At 40.0% G+C, this 17124-nt stretch overlaps 1 protein-coding gene across 1 annotated transcript in view; it reads right to left on the bottom strand.

Annotated features, from left to right (window-relative positions):
- CLVS1 (clavesin 1) overlaps window positions 1-17124 on the bottom strand; it is a 227081-nt gene that overhangs the window by 138982 nt on the left and 70975 nt on the right. The window contains exon 4 of the mRNA XM_089899113.1: window positions 1731-15667. Within this exon, the coding sequence (XP_089755239.1) occupies window positions 1731-2185 (455 nt within the window). The 5' untranslated portion in view covers window positions 2186-15667. The remainder of the gene's footprint in view (window positions 1-1730; window positions 15668-17124) is intronic.

The raw sequence follows: 17124 nt of genomic DNA on the forward strand, positions 1-17124 counted from the left end.
TAAACGTATGTTTCCCCAAATACCATAATTTCAATATGATCCCCATGTGAGAGCTCAAGCCACAGGTGAAGTTTTGGAGATTAATTCATGCATTCTTTTGCATTCAACATTTATTGCCTATTGGACCATGTGCCCAAGAGATAAATAGGAAAAAGTCACAGTCTCCTGCTCTTAAGGAACCTGCAGTCTTGGGAGGAGGGATAAGAAAGAACACACAAGCAAACACGCAATTACAGTAAAGCTAGGTTAAGATAACTTGCTCTCAAGTCAACCCCACTCTGTATTTCACTAGTTGTGTGACACTGAATGAGTTACTTAACTTCTCAAGACCTTGTGTCATCAAACGTAAAATAGGGATCATAGGAACACCCATCATGCAAAGTTCTTGAGTGGATTAAATGAGATAATATATGTACATATAAATGCTTAGCAGAGTATGTGGTATGTTTTCAAAAATATTAACTAAAATAACAGTGGTTCTTATACTCCAACTGTAACTACTTTAACGGAAATATGTGAGCAGAGGAAGGCACCTCACTGAAACAGGTTGGGATGGAAGGTAGGTAAAGACTACCTTCCCGAAGAACCATAGAGATAGGTGTGAGTCAGTAGGCAGGTTACGCCCAAGATGGTTGGACTTGGCATAAGAAATGGTTGATCCCTCCCTTAAGTAGCTGGTGGGGCAAGTCCAGGGGCTTGGAGGCATGTTGAAACCTCAGCTATTTAAGACAAGGCTTACACTTCCAACCAGAGAGCATGAAAAAGGGCAGAGGGTGAAGAAGAGCAGGAGATGCAGAAGGTGGATCATACAGAGCTTTACTTTACTTGGAAGACCTTGCAGGTCACTGAAGAATTTTAATGAGAGGAGCGACGTCACGGAATTTTGGAAGGGTTACTCTGATGATGGTAAAGACTACAATGGCTCAGAGGAGACTAGACCAGAGGCAGGGACTCCAGTCAGGAGGCTGTCTCGGTGATGCAGGTGAGAAAATAATGAGAAATTACGCTAGGGCAGTAGCCATGGGGGCAAAGAGAGTGAAGAGATTTGAGGTGGTTTTAAGAAGAAAGGGGTAGCACTTGGCAATTAATTGGATGTGAGCAGCAAGGGCAAAGGAGTGGTCCAGGAAGACACCCAGATTTCTGGCTCGAGAGACTGGAGGGATGGAAGAGCGGGGAGAGTGGGAAAGATGCTGCACTCAGTTGGGACATGTTGAGTTTGCGGTTCTTTATAGGACTTTGCGGGAGAAATGGCTGGCAGGCATTTGGATGGGAAGGTCTGGCACGCAGAAGAAAGGTCAGATATTAAAGTCATGGAGAGGATCCAAGAAATTAGTTCATGTGTTAAAAACACTTGACTTAAAGCCATCTACTGAATCCATTTTTGTTGTTGTTGTTAAAGATGAGAACCCTAAAGACAGAATATATGGTTCTCCTAGAAGACCAGATTTCAATTTTATTAAAACAAATGACCCACTTTGATGAACAGAATAACTTCTGAGGTCTCTTACAATTCTAAAACTGTGATTCTTTTGTTCCAAAACATTGCTGTGGATCTGTAATCACCTATTGATGACAGTAAAAGACCTGTGGCCTTAAAATTCTCTTTGTGGACGTGTAGAATATATACTTTTAAATAAGAGCCCGTGATCTGTAAAGGCATACAGCCCCAAACATGCAGTGACAATGCTTATGAAAAAGAAAAAACAAATAAAGACACTATCTACATTTACCTACTCTGATCCCAATTGGCTGCAAACAGCAGAAGAATCTTCCTGCCATAGTGATCGCGGTTTTCCAGCACTCCAGGGAACCCATCGATGAGGGCCCTCTTAATGCCAGGATCATCAGCCTTGAAGTTTTTGAACATGTCCAGGTTTAGCTGGCGGTACTGGAAGTACTGGGCCAGGAGCCTAAAGGCATCTGCTTGGTGAAACTTCCTGGCTCGGAGGAATCTCAGGATGAAGGCATCATCTGTGCGTAAAAATCCAATGTCAGGCCTGGTGATGATCATGTCCCTGACTTGCTGAATATCCTGGTGTAAAACGTCTGGGTTTTCATTCAGTTCTAGGCGAGCTTTCTCTATAGTCTCTGGGCTGAGTCCAGCCTGTAAATGGGTCATCTTGGCCAAATCTCCTTTCCAAGTGCTTAATTTCTGATATTTGGGAAGAAGAGAGACTGGTCCCATTCACGTGATGGTCTGCTGAAATTGTGGCCCATTCAACAGTTTTTTTTACTACCAAGCTGCCACTGAAACAGACAAATAGAGGGTCTTCTTTCTGTTCCTGGGAAGCAGTAGGACATTCAGGTCCTATGTGGTGGCGGCCATCCCAAAGAGAAGCAAAAGCGAGGCCATTGCTTACTGCAAAACAAATGCACACAAGAGAAACAAACAGAGATGATACAAAGAAAGTCTGGGTAAGTTAACTGGAACTCAGAAAAGCAGTATATTATGCTGCAGGTCTGATTAGAAGAATAAAGGGTATGTTTTCTTTAAAAGAGGATACTTGGCCTAATTTTATTATTGACAACTTCAGTGTGTAACATGCAAGTATTTGCAATACGTTTAGGAAGTTTTTAGTTACATTGACTAGTAAACATGATAGCGTATGGTCAGATTAGTAATAGATTGCTTTTTTATGCATCACCCAAGAAGAGAGAAAACTCCTCCTCTGTTACCGCCTGCTTTATGGGGCCATTCACAGGCCTCCTATCCAGAGACATTATGGCCTCCCATTAGCTTCTTTTCTCCGTTTCTTTCACAGAAATACGCCCTCCCCCACCTGTTTTAAAGGCAGCCATTTGCAGCTTAACAATAAAAAGGGACTTTTAAAAGTCACCCTGTTTTCACCCCACAGTACCTAATTACTCAAAACTAAACTCAGTAAACCGGAGCAGGGAGGAAAGGACAGGCTTATGGCTGGAAGCTTGACCTTCAGTCATCAAATTCAATGGCAGTGAGAAAGGGTCTCATGTGCGGACATTTACAAGTGGTTTTACTATTCTACTAAAGACAAAAGGACTTGAGGACTTCCCTGGTGGCGCAGTGGTTAAGAATCTGCCTGGCCAATGCAGGGGACACGGGTTTGAGCCCTGGCCCGGGAAGATCCCACATGCCGTGGAGCAACTAAGCCCGTGTGCCACAACTACTGGGCCCGCATGCCACAGGTACTGAAGCCCGTGTGCCTAGAGCCTGTGCTCCACAACAAGAAAAGCCGCAACAATGAGAAGCCCGTGCACCACACAAAGACCCAACACAGCCAAAAATATAAATAAATAATAAATAAATTTATGTTTTTAAAAACAAAAGGCAAGGGGACTTGAAACTCTTGGTTGTCTCCCTACCTAACCCAATATCCATATGGACTTAAAAGTCATTTTTTCGTATAACTTTTCTGTTGTCCTGAGATATTATTTTACTTATGATAATGATTTTTTGTTTGTTTTGTTTTTCCCTTGGTGAAATAAATTTATTTATTTTTAATTTATTTTTTATTGAAGTATGGTTGAATTATAATGTAGTGGTAATTACTACTGTACAGCAAAGTGACTCCATCATACATATACACATAGTCTTTTTCATATTCTTTTCCATTATGGTGTATCACAGGAAACTGAATATAGTTCCCTGTGCTCTACAGTAAGACCTTGTTGTTTTTCCATGCTATATATACTAGTTTGCATCTGCTAATCCCACACTCCCAATCCAACCCTCGCCCACCCACCTCCCCCTTGACAACCACCAGTTTATTCTCTATGTCTCTGGTTCTCTTTGTTTCACAGCTAGGTTCATTTGTGTCATATTTTAGATTCCACATATAAGTGATATCATATGGTACTTGTCTTTCTCTTTCTGACTTGCAATCCCACTCCTGGGCATATATCCAGACAAAGCTCTAATTCAAAAAGATACATGCACCCCTGTGTTCATAGCAGCACTATTCACAATAGCCAAGACATGGAAACAACCTAAATGTCCATCGACAAATGAATGGGTAAAGAAGATGTGGCACATATATACAATGGAATATTACTCAGCCATAGAAAAGAATGAAATAATGCCATTTGCAGCAACATGGATGCAACTAGAGATTATCATACTAAATGATTGAGTGTTTTAATCCCCTTGGATTTTTCTACCTAAATGGTATACAGACAAATGCTCATATTATTTGCGTCTTTAATATAAGTGTTTAAGCTCTCTCAGACATTGGTTTGGTCTAACTTAGAAGTTCTAAAAATCAGAACATATTAGGTTTAAAAAAACTTGCAGGCATGCATTTTTTTCCTAGCTTACCTAGATCAAACAGTATATGCAATAAGAGGCAGAATATTTACTTCCAACCTAATTATTAATGCCATATCGTACAAAATAATTTTAAAGACAAAAATGATTCTTTTACTTAATTTAGGACTAGCAGTAATTTCTTCAGGGAGACAATCACCTCACACATTTCTGCTTTATATTGCCTTTGTGATATGGAGGAGATGAACTAGTTATCAGTTCAGGTAACTAGTATTCATTTTCAAGAATGAATATAGAATAGTAAAAATTTTTATTTACAAAATGCTGGTCTTGTAAACTAATTTGTAAGAAAGTAGCACTTAGCTCTGTAATGTGTGAAAATAAGAAGTATAACGGAGTCTTGATTCTCACTGATTCTTAAGGACTTAGAATAGTAAAGGAAAACAGTGCTATGCGCTAGTCCCAGGATTGGAAGAATCTTTAAAATCCGTCTAGTTCGACATCCATCTGATTTTTAAATTCCCTCTCTCTCAGCCTCACCACACCGCTTCAAAATTCATCTCTACACCCATTGCAGTCTATCTTTGATTGCTCTCACCAACCAATGACCAGGATGATCGTATAATTTATTATCCAGATTTAGGCACCAGGGGTCACTAATAACAATAATGCTCAACAACAGGCATAAATGCGGACATTTGCAAGCAAACCCAGACAGATGGTCATTCTACTAGTGAATGACCTTTCCGCTGCTACCTCCGATAGACACATTTTCGTAACCTATTATGGGCGACCCCATCAGCAATTGATATTGATGGCTTCATCCTTCTTAAAACTCTCCCATTTTCCCGCCCTTTTCTGTGATTCCATATACCCTATTTCTCTCCTAACCTCTATCCATTCCTGCTCCATCTTCTTCTGTGCTCACCACGTCCATATGCTATTTTCCAGGATCCAACCGTGACTTAACCACCTGCACGTGGATAACTTCGGTCCATAGCTGTCTCCTGATCTTCAGGCTTATTTACACATCCCAGTTGCTCACTGATCACCCCCACTTAGATGTCCCCTAGACGCCACAAACGCAGTATGTTCAAAACTGAACTAATCGTAGTTCCTTATCCTGAATCTGCTCATCCACCTCCGTCTCTTACTGACTGACATCATCTCTGTATAGTTTCCCACGCTAGAAGCCTGGGAGTCAACTATTATTCCACCTTCTCCCTTACCGCCCACATCCAGGCAATCACTTCCGTAATATTTCTTAAATCTTCCCTGTTCTTTCCATCCATTTTCACTGTCTTTGTTTAGACCGCGTCTCCACTCATCTGTTTAGTTCTGCAGCATTCTCCCTGTGGTGCCCCTGCGACCAACCTTGCCCTTTTCTTGTCCATTCTCTGTACTGCAATTGAAATCTGCTCACGTCACTGCTTGATTGACAGTGATCAATAGCTTCCAGTTGTCCTAGGATGAAATATAAAACTCTGTGACATGGTTTCCAAGACTCTTCATCATCTGGTCCCTATCTGTCTCTCCAGATTCACCCTCCAGCCATGCAGCCACACCGAGACACCTGTAGTTTCTTCTCTCTTCTCTGGGCCTTGGCAAAAGATGCTCCCTCTGTCTAGAAAAACCACTGATTAACTCCTCTTTCCCCTTCAGGAGTCATCTTGGAGATCATTTTCTCCAGGAACCCTCCCTCACCTTCAGAGGTCACAGGTAGCCCTCCAGCCCTGACCACACCACATTTTATTGCCATGTTCCTCTCTCCCCTCTCACTCTGAACTCCTTGCACAGAATCTCATTAATTACCTGGATCTTACTCACCTGCGTATTGCCAGCACAGTGCCCGGCACACAGAGGGTCCGTGCCATGAGCAGAGCCACTCTGTTGTGTTCACTGCCTATTCTCAGTGCCTGGAACTGTGCCTACACTGAGTAGGTGCCATATACCTACGCACATATAGAACCAATTAATAAAGTAGGCAAAGTGTTGTTTTAACGAGTAAGTGGTTTCGCCTTCTGTTTGGGTACCTCTAGGACTGTCTTCCTTAAATGAGGGTGTGGCAGCTGCCGTTTAATTTCCTTCCTCATCTACAAAGTAGTTTTTTCCTAGAAGAAGTTAGCCTAGGCACACTGTACTTCAGATCATTGCCTCTTTGAAGCATGCTGGGTGCTATTCATGGTTCCAGCCATGGCACAGCGCGCTCAGAGCACACGGCATAGCAAAGGCTCGTCCCTGGCAGAATATTTAAAGCTGCTGGGAGCAAGTTACTTATCTTGCAGTTCAGGGAACTCAACAATGTTTCCAAGATAAATTACTGTGAGTTCAAGGGGAGAGTTGAGGTTGCATCTTTCATGGCCCACTCCCACACATAGTTATGCCTCCAGTCTATAATCTCTGAAATAAATTTGTCTCAGTCTGTATCTTCGTTCTGTGCTCAGCACACAGTGGAAGCTGCTGGGGAGAATACCCAAGCCAGGGTCACTGGGTTCCATACTTAGGATGAAATAGACATTTTCCATTAAAGGCGAATCCTTCGTTTCAGAAGTCTGAATAGACTGCTACTAAATATAACAGCTTCAATTGATAAGATTTAAGGCACTAAAAATGCTGTGCTATACAAGAACGTTCTCCAGATGTAGCATTTTCAACTGTAATTTTTTTTGTTCACATGAAGGATTTGGTTCTCATTCAACTTTTCTGAATTGGTCAAACAAGTATAGAGGATACATTGGACTAGGTATCACCTGAAGAAGTAGGAGCGGTTTCTGTCCTGGTGGTAATAAGAATTGCTTCAATTTGTTATTTATTATAACTGTATTTATTATGTCCCAGGCACTTGCATACTCTCTTTTTTATATAGTACATTATTTAATCCTTAGAACAACTATATGAGATGAGTATATTATTGTCCCCATTTTTCAGCTGAGGAAACAGGCACAGGAGATGGTAAATGACTTTCCCCAGGTTACACAGTTACCAAGAGTCAGAAATGGGTTTAAGCTTAAGTAATATTTCTGCTGTCCCATGTTCTTTATGACTGTGCTATTCCATCCTTATATGTAGCAGAGAGGTTCTAGTATTTACCACTTAAGACCTATGTGACCTTCAGCAAGTTACCATCCCTGCCAGAACCTCACTCTCCTTCCCTAAAATTCCATCCAAATTCACTATTCTATAAGCCTAAATGTGCCTAAGGGGTCAACAGACATTTTTAGGGTGGCCTAACGCCATACCTTACAAATGCCCAGTTACCATCTTGTCCTCATATTTCATCAGCGGATGACTGGAACTATTTAAAATCTACCTATATATGACTTTTCCGGCTATCATTGATTTTTGCTCTGCCTTTACGTATTTTCCTATGGCTAAAATGACAAATCCGAGGCCCTGCCATTCTACTTGAAGGGCTGATATTTCGGCATGCCTAGTAGAGTTCCAAGCATAGCCTGGGCATTGAAATGTGCTTGATAACCCAAAGGGGCACTTTAGGCAGGTTCCTATGAGCCTCGGAAACTCTCTCTTCCACTGCTGGTTGGGTCCGAAATGATTATTTATTTGGAGATTGTTTCAAATACATGAAGAGTAACTCATTACACTCTCTGGGGAGCCCAGGGTAGAAGCTTACTTCCATTTCTAATCCATGCTTTTTCTAATGAACTAGAAATTTAGGTAGTGGTATTTTTGTGTGAGGGGGAGGAAAGAAGAGTCTCCACATCATGATATTTGAAATCATGGCATCCATAGATTCCAGATTCATACTTCATCTCAAATTTACATTAGAAAAAATACGTATTTGTGTATTTCCTCATATGGAATTCAATCTTAAGAAAGTGTATTTGCACACACACACTTATAAACACATACCCTAGTCTTTATGAACCAAGGGGTCTAGGTGGAAAAATCATTTCAGAAAGTATAATAATTCAAATGAAATCTATTTTGGTTATTTTATAATCTATTATTCTCATTTATTTCATTATCCTTAGAAACACACATTAAATATAGGATAACAATCAGAATAATAATAACCGTGTCTTATCTACAAATATGTACATGTGTGTATCATTATTTCAAAGCATTTTACATCAATTATCTTTTTTCATCATTACAATGATTCTGCAATAGGTAGAATAAAGATAATTCCCTGGGAGATGCTGAGAATCATGTGAAATAATGTAGGTTAAAGTGCTTTGAAAATGAAAAGCTCCAGTTTACATTTACTGTAATATTCTTGTTGATATCATACTTCTGTTGTCTCCAGGTAGATAAAAGGATGTTGAAGCCTAGAACAGCTAAGCACCAGGCATTAAGTTAGATAATGAGCTAGTGTTAAAAGTGAGGGAAAAAACAGACAAGTATTTGTGACTACTTGTTACGTGCCTCGGGCTTTGGTATTATATAGTCTAATCTCCACACCAACCTTTAAAGCTAGGTTATTACTTATTAGATAAAAGGATAAATCTGAGATTTAGATAAAGTATAGGTGGAAGAGCAAAGATTCATACCCAAACCTGCCTGACTCAAAGCCTGTGTTCTGTCCATTGCCCTACCTTGCCTCTCAGAATAGGTGCTTCCTCTTCACCAGCCTGGGTGTCAGTGCTCCCAGACTCACACAGCAAGCACAGACCTACACCCCATCAATCCTAAGGAAGAACATTTAAGGGATGTAAAACTGGCCAAATTTGGGAGGAAAGAGTATATTGTTGTCATGACCAGAAAGATGAAATCTATAAATCCTAAATATTGTTTGAAACATAAGAACATCAATAACTAATGAACAATACCTCAAATATTTATTGCTTCTGAATGTTCTTGATAATACAAAGAACAATTTTAAATACACATCAATTTAAATTAATACAGATACAAAATGAGAAACTATACCTATATTTGTTTCATGGGTTTCTTTTATAAGAAAAAGATGAAGAATGAATCTCAGTGATAAAACTTTCCACATGGAAGTCTAATCAACTACCTCAGCCATCAGTAAGTGTGAAAGATGTGTTTCAAAATTTTAAATGTATATTGAATTAGGTTAACCCTTATGGCTCTTCACCTTTCTAAAATCTCACTTCTAATTTTTTAACTGAATATGTATTTCCCCCTAGGAGTGCTGAAAGGGACTTTTACACTGAATGAAATAAAAATAGATGCTGCTGATATATCAAAACTAAAATCAAAAGTCACAGTGAGCAAAAATCTTTTTTTAAGTACAGTTCTATTTGAAATCTTTCCTGAAAGATGATATGCTCCCTTACTGCCAGTGGAGCCTATATTTAAATCTCAGAGGTCGGTTGATTACAATATTCTATGATGCTGACCAGAAAGGAATCTTATTTCCATGTGATGAATTTGAGATTGACCATTAGGGTTTGTAGGGCTTCTCTGCATAAGTACTGGCAAGGGAACATAAGCCTTGTGAGTAACAAATTGAACTCCAATCCATTGACTTTCTATCAAACATTAGCCAACTTGCAGATGTGAGCTATCTATACCCGGGGCAGGGAGAGTAGTCTAGAAGGATAAAGGGGAGACCTTTAATCATCTGAAAGTGTAGTGTGGCCAGAATTTAGCCCCTGGCTCATGGTCAACTTTCTGTTGCCTTTAGCTCAGTAGTAGCCCAGGGCTTGCCCTTGCCACATAAACATTCATTGTATAGACTCCCTTGGCTCCCTTTAAAATAGCAACTGAAGGGCTTCGCTGGTGGCGCAGTGGTTGAGAGTCCGCCTGCCGATGCAGGGGACACGGGATCGTGCCCCGGTCCGGGAAGATCCCACGTGGCGCGGAGCGGCTGGGCCCGTGAGCCATGGCCGCTGAGCCTGCGCGTCCGGAGCCTGTGCTCCGCAACGGGAGAGGCCACAACATTGAGAGGTCCGCGTACCGCAAAAAAAAAAAAAAAAAAAAAAAAAAGAAGGCATGTGTTCTTTGCCGTTACTTCTCAAAGTATATGGTCCATGGCTGAGCAGCATCCGCAGCTCCTGGAGCTTGTTGGGATCTCAGATGTCAGGACCCACCCAGACGTGCTGAATGGTTAGCAGAATCCCCGATCAATTTGGATGCCCATTAATGTTTGAGAAGCACTGACCTAAAGGATTGATAATCAAAGGGGTTGAGAAGGTAGGTTAATTACCCCTGAATTCAGAGCTCACTCTGTCTGTGGACAGCAGTGCTACTTTGTCCAAGAGGAGAGTAAAAGCACTCCCAGTGTGCTTTTGGAGCACTGACACTCATAAAAGATCACCTCATTAATTGTTCTCAAACATGCTGGCATGCTCTATATACCAACCAAAAGCAATGAAGGAAGGAAGGAGGAAGGAAGCAAGTGAAAGCAAGAGAGAGGGAGAGAGAAAAGGAAAGAGAGACAAATCTTACATGTTTAGTTTGATTTATTTTGTCCACACATAAGACTAGATGTCTTTTATTTATAGAGCCTGGGATTGGAGTTCCCAAGTGCCATTTCCAGGCCCACGGATTCTCTCTTATTCCCTCCAAAACTACAAACTAGTGAACACTGAGTACACTATGTACTTGACACACGTACAGGTGTGGCACTTTACGTAAGACATTTGAGCAATAACACAGGCTGAACTGACATGATGTTATTCTAAGGAGAGTAGATGGAGAGAGGTCTGAACGATACCTACAAATTGGAGATGTGGCTAAAAGTGTCCAGAAGACAAGAGTGGATCATCTCAGACACATATGGGGAAAACCCTACTGGCTCAGCAGTCAGGAAGAAGAAAAAGAAAGCTCACAGAGACTTCTTCTGTGCCCCCCGCACAGAAACTTTCATGTGATAGCAGGTCTGTAAAGGGGGAGAATAGGGTTACCCAGCCAGAGACAAGATGATAAGGGGCTGTGGGAATCAGCAGAAATAGTGGCGAATAATGAACTTATTAACTGAATAAATGAAAGCTTTTTTATGGAGAGGAGAGTGACCAGTTGATTTCTGCATCCATGAAGAATCAAGCCAAAGAAGATAAACCTTCCATTAAGCTAAGAAAAACCTGGATTGAAAAATACCACAGTTTTCTCTAGAGAGATGTACACTTGGGGCTGACAGTGGAGGCTACAGTCTTAGAGTAATACTGTGGATCTTCTCCTGAAATTTAGTCCAGTAAATAAACAACTGGATAAAATGAACAATAATCAAAACAATAAAAATTTGGGAGAAAGATGTAATGGGGAAAAGATCCCTCTTAGCTTAAGGGGTATTTCTGGGCTGATTGCATGCGGTCAAATTTCATACTTTGTGTACCCATTCTGCTGTGTTACGTCCTCTGGGTCACCATTTAACGGGAAAGCAGAGAAGATCCAAGTCAACCTGGATCCATTTACTAAGGATGCCTCTGCTGGGGAAATGTGTAAAATCGTGAATAGGCTTCTCAGGGTTACTAAGGTGTCCCTTTGTGAAACCTGCAGAAGTGAAAAGACACCACCAATTCTGGAGTTCTAGATTCCCCCATTTGGGAATGAATGACCTTCCAGCTTGATACTCCATGATTCTAAATGATGCACCTCTCTGGGAACATGTCTACAAAAATGTTATGATGCCACTCTCCTGGAAAGTGTGTTTTCTGTTCACCTTTAAATCCATCATAAAAAGGAGAAAGTTCTGTTATTGAAAATATGGAAAAAGCAAAATATCCCTTAATAGAAAAAACAAAAGGGGAAGCCAGGATAGTGGCACTTTAGAAAAATTAATGAGCTCAGTATAATATCTTAGTCAAAGAAAAGCATTGCTTCTGAGACAGATGCCTGTAAATCTCATGGAAGCAGCATTGTTTTGAAATTTCCCCAGCCACAGGAAATCGTATGAGGCACAGGAAGACGTAGCATTGAAGGCACTACATTCCTGGCCTGAGTTTCTAGTTCAAGCAGCTAGAACTGGCAGTATATACATTTTTAAAATTTGTCTGGGCTGAACCGTTCTTTGCAGACAGATAAGGGAGTTTTAAGAATCTGGTTGCTTGGGGACTTGAGAAGTCCAGTTTACTGTGGATATTACCAATCTAAGGACAATATATAGATGACCAGATTTCCTTCCTCTCTAAAATCCATTTCACCAGGTATTTTCACTAGTTTTCTTGGTTTGAATTCAAAAGTGAGTGAATTTTAGATGCAGATAGAATTAATTCATAGCAGTAAATAACTTTTGACAAAATGCTACTATTCCTCATTCAAGAAGAGTATTTGATGTGAATTTTTCCTCAAAACTTCTTCCAGCAGTTCCTTGTTTGTGACTATTTTTTTTTTTGACAATGCCTCTGATAATGAGCAAGCTGATTTAGACAAAACTTGCTTCTTTTTCTTTTTAAAGAGGCAGAATAAATGTACAACGGGGATTTTTTAATCAACCTTTTCTGTGCTTTGGTTTAAACTTGGTTGTTACATGTGACTGACATTATTCCCATATGAAATTATAATCCATCTCATTTTTAATAAAGATGTTGATTTTATGAAAAACAATTTGCTAAAAACTCCAGCATTTTGCTGTTTGGTAACAATTGATTAAATGAGTACCCACGAAAAGATTTTTATTTATGAAAGGCTCGGGCACTTATTTTCTGAGGTTTGTTAGCTCTTATAAAACAGATGATCCTGGCTAAATCAAAGAGGTGCTATGACTTGTGTTTGTACCCTCAAGATATTTGAAGACCCTAACTTCCTTTCAGCTGAGATAGAAAATCTTAGCACTCTGAAAGCAGAACCTGGTAGAACACAGTTACATAAAATGCCTTTTCCATTTTTTTCCCCACTCTACTACCCTTTACTATTATAGGAAAATGGTGTTATTGCCTGATTACTGAGAAAGCACACAGAAATCTCGCCTTCCACATCCGAGTCAGTCCTTGACTAGGATGAACAAAGCCAGGCCATCTGCTCCGAATATCATTACTACTTTGGCCATTTGGGCAAGGGATCTATCTTCTCTGCTTCAAAGAGAGGTTTTAGATTGGAAAATTGAAATTAAATAAGTAGACAGGAGGAGACATTTGGACAAATAACACTTTCCAAAGAGAGCCCTATTTGTTAGGTTCTTATCATCATGACCATTTTAATTTTCATTCTGGACACAGAGTTAACCTTTGGGGTCTCCATTTTACAAAACATTTCAGTAAAAAACTTAATTCCAGAGTTTCTGCAATAAACGCTTAGGAAGGAAAACCAGCCTGTGGGTGAATATGAGTCATCAATCACCCCCCCCCCCTCCGCCGCTTCCTGGTGACTCTCCACTGGGAAACCAGGAACATGGATTGAGTTTATACAGCTATTTCACCGGAATAATACTATACCGCAGGCCATGTTAATTTCCTGAACTAAACGGTCCCTAATCTGCTGAAAGGCAGCTGGCTAACTGCTGGTGTCTGGCAAGTGCCCCATCTGTCCCCCTGCCCAGGGTCTCTCTCTACTGTCTTCACTTTCCCGTTCTCTCAAGCAGGCGTCTCTCTTTGTTTTCAGGGGTGTAGTCCACCTGAACTTTCCTTTCTATGCCTGAAAACTTGGGCTCTTTTCCTCTATCCTGCGGACCTGCGGCTTTGTCTAAGTGACAAGGCACAGTTGTGTTGACTGTAGTTACGACGCTGGTGATGGTGGAGATCATGACGGTGATGGTGGAGATGGGGGGCTGATGGTGTAAGGAGCGCAGGCTGAGCGGGCGCCGGGGGGGAGGATGGACCACGGAGGCGGTGGAGAGTGGGGTGCGAGAGGGATGGAGTGAGCAGGGATTGCAGATGGGAGCTGTCCACGCACCGAAGTGCTGAAACGCCGCAGCCATGGCATCACAAGAGCGGAGAAAGGCGGGGAGGCGCTGCAAATATAGAAGGGAGAAAAAAGGCAACAAATACCTTCACACGGCCGCCCAGCCTTGCTTTGGGAATGTGTTTCTGCAGGTGTCCTCGTTGCTGAGCTGAGTGGGTGAGATCCCCTATTCTGGCAGGTTCGGGCTCAGATTTCTCTAGAAAGCTGTGAATGAGAGCCCTGGCTCTTAGGGGCTGTGATTTTGGTAGGAGGCGTGTGCGCCCGAGACTCTGTCCTTCTATATGGAGCCTGGCTTTCCCCTGGGTCCTAAATGCCTCCGCAACGTTGGTTTTCCTCGGTTCCGTCAAGACAATACTAAGAATTATTGTAATTTTGTAACATCTGGGACAAAAAGTATTTACTTACCATTACCCCCCGACAGACACATTTTAAAAAGAAAACCTTTTAAACAGATTAATGCAAGCGCTGAAACAAGACTCGTGTGTGTGTGTGTGTGTGTGTGTGTGTGTAAATTTAACAGATGAGAAAGTATCACAAACCTATAGGGGAAAGGATGGATTATTTCATTAACAAATGGTGGTAAGAAAATGAACGATTTGGAAAAGGCTCAAATTAAAGCCCCATCGTACCAAATTAATTCCACCTAGATTAAAGAGCTAAATAAGAAAGTAAAATAAAATTTAGAAAAACAACTAGAAGAACATAAGAAATATGGTTACTGATTTCAGCATAGGGAAGGCTTTCTAAGCACCAGAGGAATAGAAGCAATCATCAAGAAAAAAGGGCAATAAGAAGTTTGAGTGCATAAGAATACTTCTGAATGTAAAAATGTCGTTAACAATGTAAATATAAATGACCACTTGGAAAAAATTGCAACAAATATATGATTCATACATACAATATCTCATATATCAAAAGAAATACACTATCAGCCCAAGGGAAAAAAAAAGACAAGCACATGACAAAGAATTCACTAAAGAAAGGTGAATGCGTTATAAACCTATTTTTTTTAAATCAACCTCTCCTGTAAAGAGATATGTAATTTAAAATAGTGGATTTTGGCTGAGGGTTTAAATCTACTTAATATCTCACGTTGTTGAGATAACGGTGAGGAAGTGTAACCTTTATATAGATCTATTTTGCAACATACATTGAGTCATAATATACATACATTTAGACCCAATAATTCCACTTTATGCACCTTATCCTGGGGATATAATCAGATATGCAGATAAGGATTTATGTACATAAATTTAATTTATAGGGCCATAGAAACTGTCAAAAATAATGAAAGAATCACATTTTTGTATATAGCCTATAATATTTACAGCTATTAAAAACATATTTTTGAAGACTACTATAGACAAAGAAACATGCTCACAAAATGGTAAGTGAAGAAAAAGCAAGATAGCAGATACAGTACCCCCCATTATAAAGTTTTCATATTTACTAATAAAAAAAGAAACATTAAATATTTTAATGCAGTCTTTTTATCATATGTTTCACAGAGCCTTTAAAATTGTCAGAATTCTTCCAACGCTGACATAGCATTATGTGTTTATTTACTTATCTGTATATTCTCTCTCTCTCCAATAGAATGTAAGCGCCACGTGGTAGAAAATTTGTCTCTTCTGTTCAGGACTGCTTCCCAATCACCTAGAAGAATGCCTGAATGTCACAGAAGTTCAATAAATATTTGAGAAATAGAAAAATGAATGAATGACATAACCCCCCCACATACCGATATTTTTTAAAACATTTTATAAAGCTATGAATTTCATATAAAAAGTTATCCAAAAAGGTATAGTACACCAAAACGACATGAGGTTGCCACTGAGTTTCGATCACATATCAGCTTAAAGGGACATCTTCAAAAGTATAACTAATCATGGACATGACTTGCAAAGTAGCACTAAATGGGAACTTTTTAGGAGAGAAAAGTTTTCTCTAATTAATTTGCAGTCTAATACTGTTCACTTCTTCTTGATCGTGATCCCTTTAAAAGCTTTGTAGACTTTCCTTTCTTCTCAGATGTTAATGTTAATTATTCTGCTTCTCTTCCTCCTTTCATCAATTTTATAACCACTGATAGAAATATAAACCAAGACCAAGACATAAGTGTTTCATTAGCCTATGATATAAAAAGACTTTTTCAACGTTTCAAATGAATTTGGCTACCTTTGCTCAGCCTCTGTTCTCTTTCAGTTTTTTTTTCCACTGTCCATTGTGACTTCTCAATGACATCAGTGATAACCTAGCCAAGTTTTATTTGTATTTGTAGAAACAAAAATCATATATGTGTGTGTGTGTTGTGTGTGTACTCTCCTTCCCGAGAAATCTTTATAGAAGAAAACTCTCCCCACTTGTATGAGGCTGAGACATAAACCGAGAGTGTTCCTGCCTGATGGAGTGATAGGACCTACAGAGATGGGCAGAGTAACCACGAAAGCTACTGGCTGCCAGAATATAGTCTTATATTCTGAAAGTTTTAAAAAAGTTTTAAAATTTACTTGCACTGATCAGAGTGAAAAAAAATAGTTGTTTTTTAAAAAACCTCACTTTTATTTATGATTAGAACAGATATATTCACTATATTACAAGATTTACTTCTTCCCAAAGTGCCAGTGAAAGTATACCATTTCACTTTGTATTTAAGGATATTATCCTTGTATTGTTTATCATAATACCATTCTACACTGCTTAAAATTTCTGTGTAAGAAAAACTGCCCTTTACCGAGTAGATGTGTCTTCACTGTGTTGGGTCTTTTTGTTTCCAGGATCCAGATTATCTTTGCTCAGAGCCTTTGCTTGATAACTGTTAACCAGAGGCTTCTGTCATGGGTTTCTCTTCTTTCCTCACCCTGATTGAAATTGTTCTGATACTTGGCACGCTCTACTTACCCTCCATTTCAGCTTCTTGTATTTCTCAGCCGCCTATATATTTGTTTGCAGGGTTCCTCCATATCCCATTTGTGTATAAGTAGCCAATGCCAAGGGTTCAAGTGTAGTCTGCTCATCTGCTCACAAGCATCTTTCCTGGTCCCTGACCTCATGCCTGACATTCCTAAGTCAGTTAACTCATTTCCATACTGCCTTAAAGGACCCTGTTAATG

Source organism: Delphinapterus leucas, chromosome 17, assembly GCF_059928025.1.
Source record: "Delphinapterus leucas isolate spDelLeu-1000000601 "Yukka" chromosome 17, BTC_Dleu_Yukka2, whole genome shotgun sequence".
Taxonomy (NCBI): domain Eukaryota; kingdom Metazoa; phylum Chordata; class Mammalia; order Artiodactyla; family Monodontidae; genus Delphinapterus; species Delphinapterus leucas.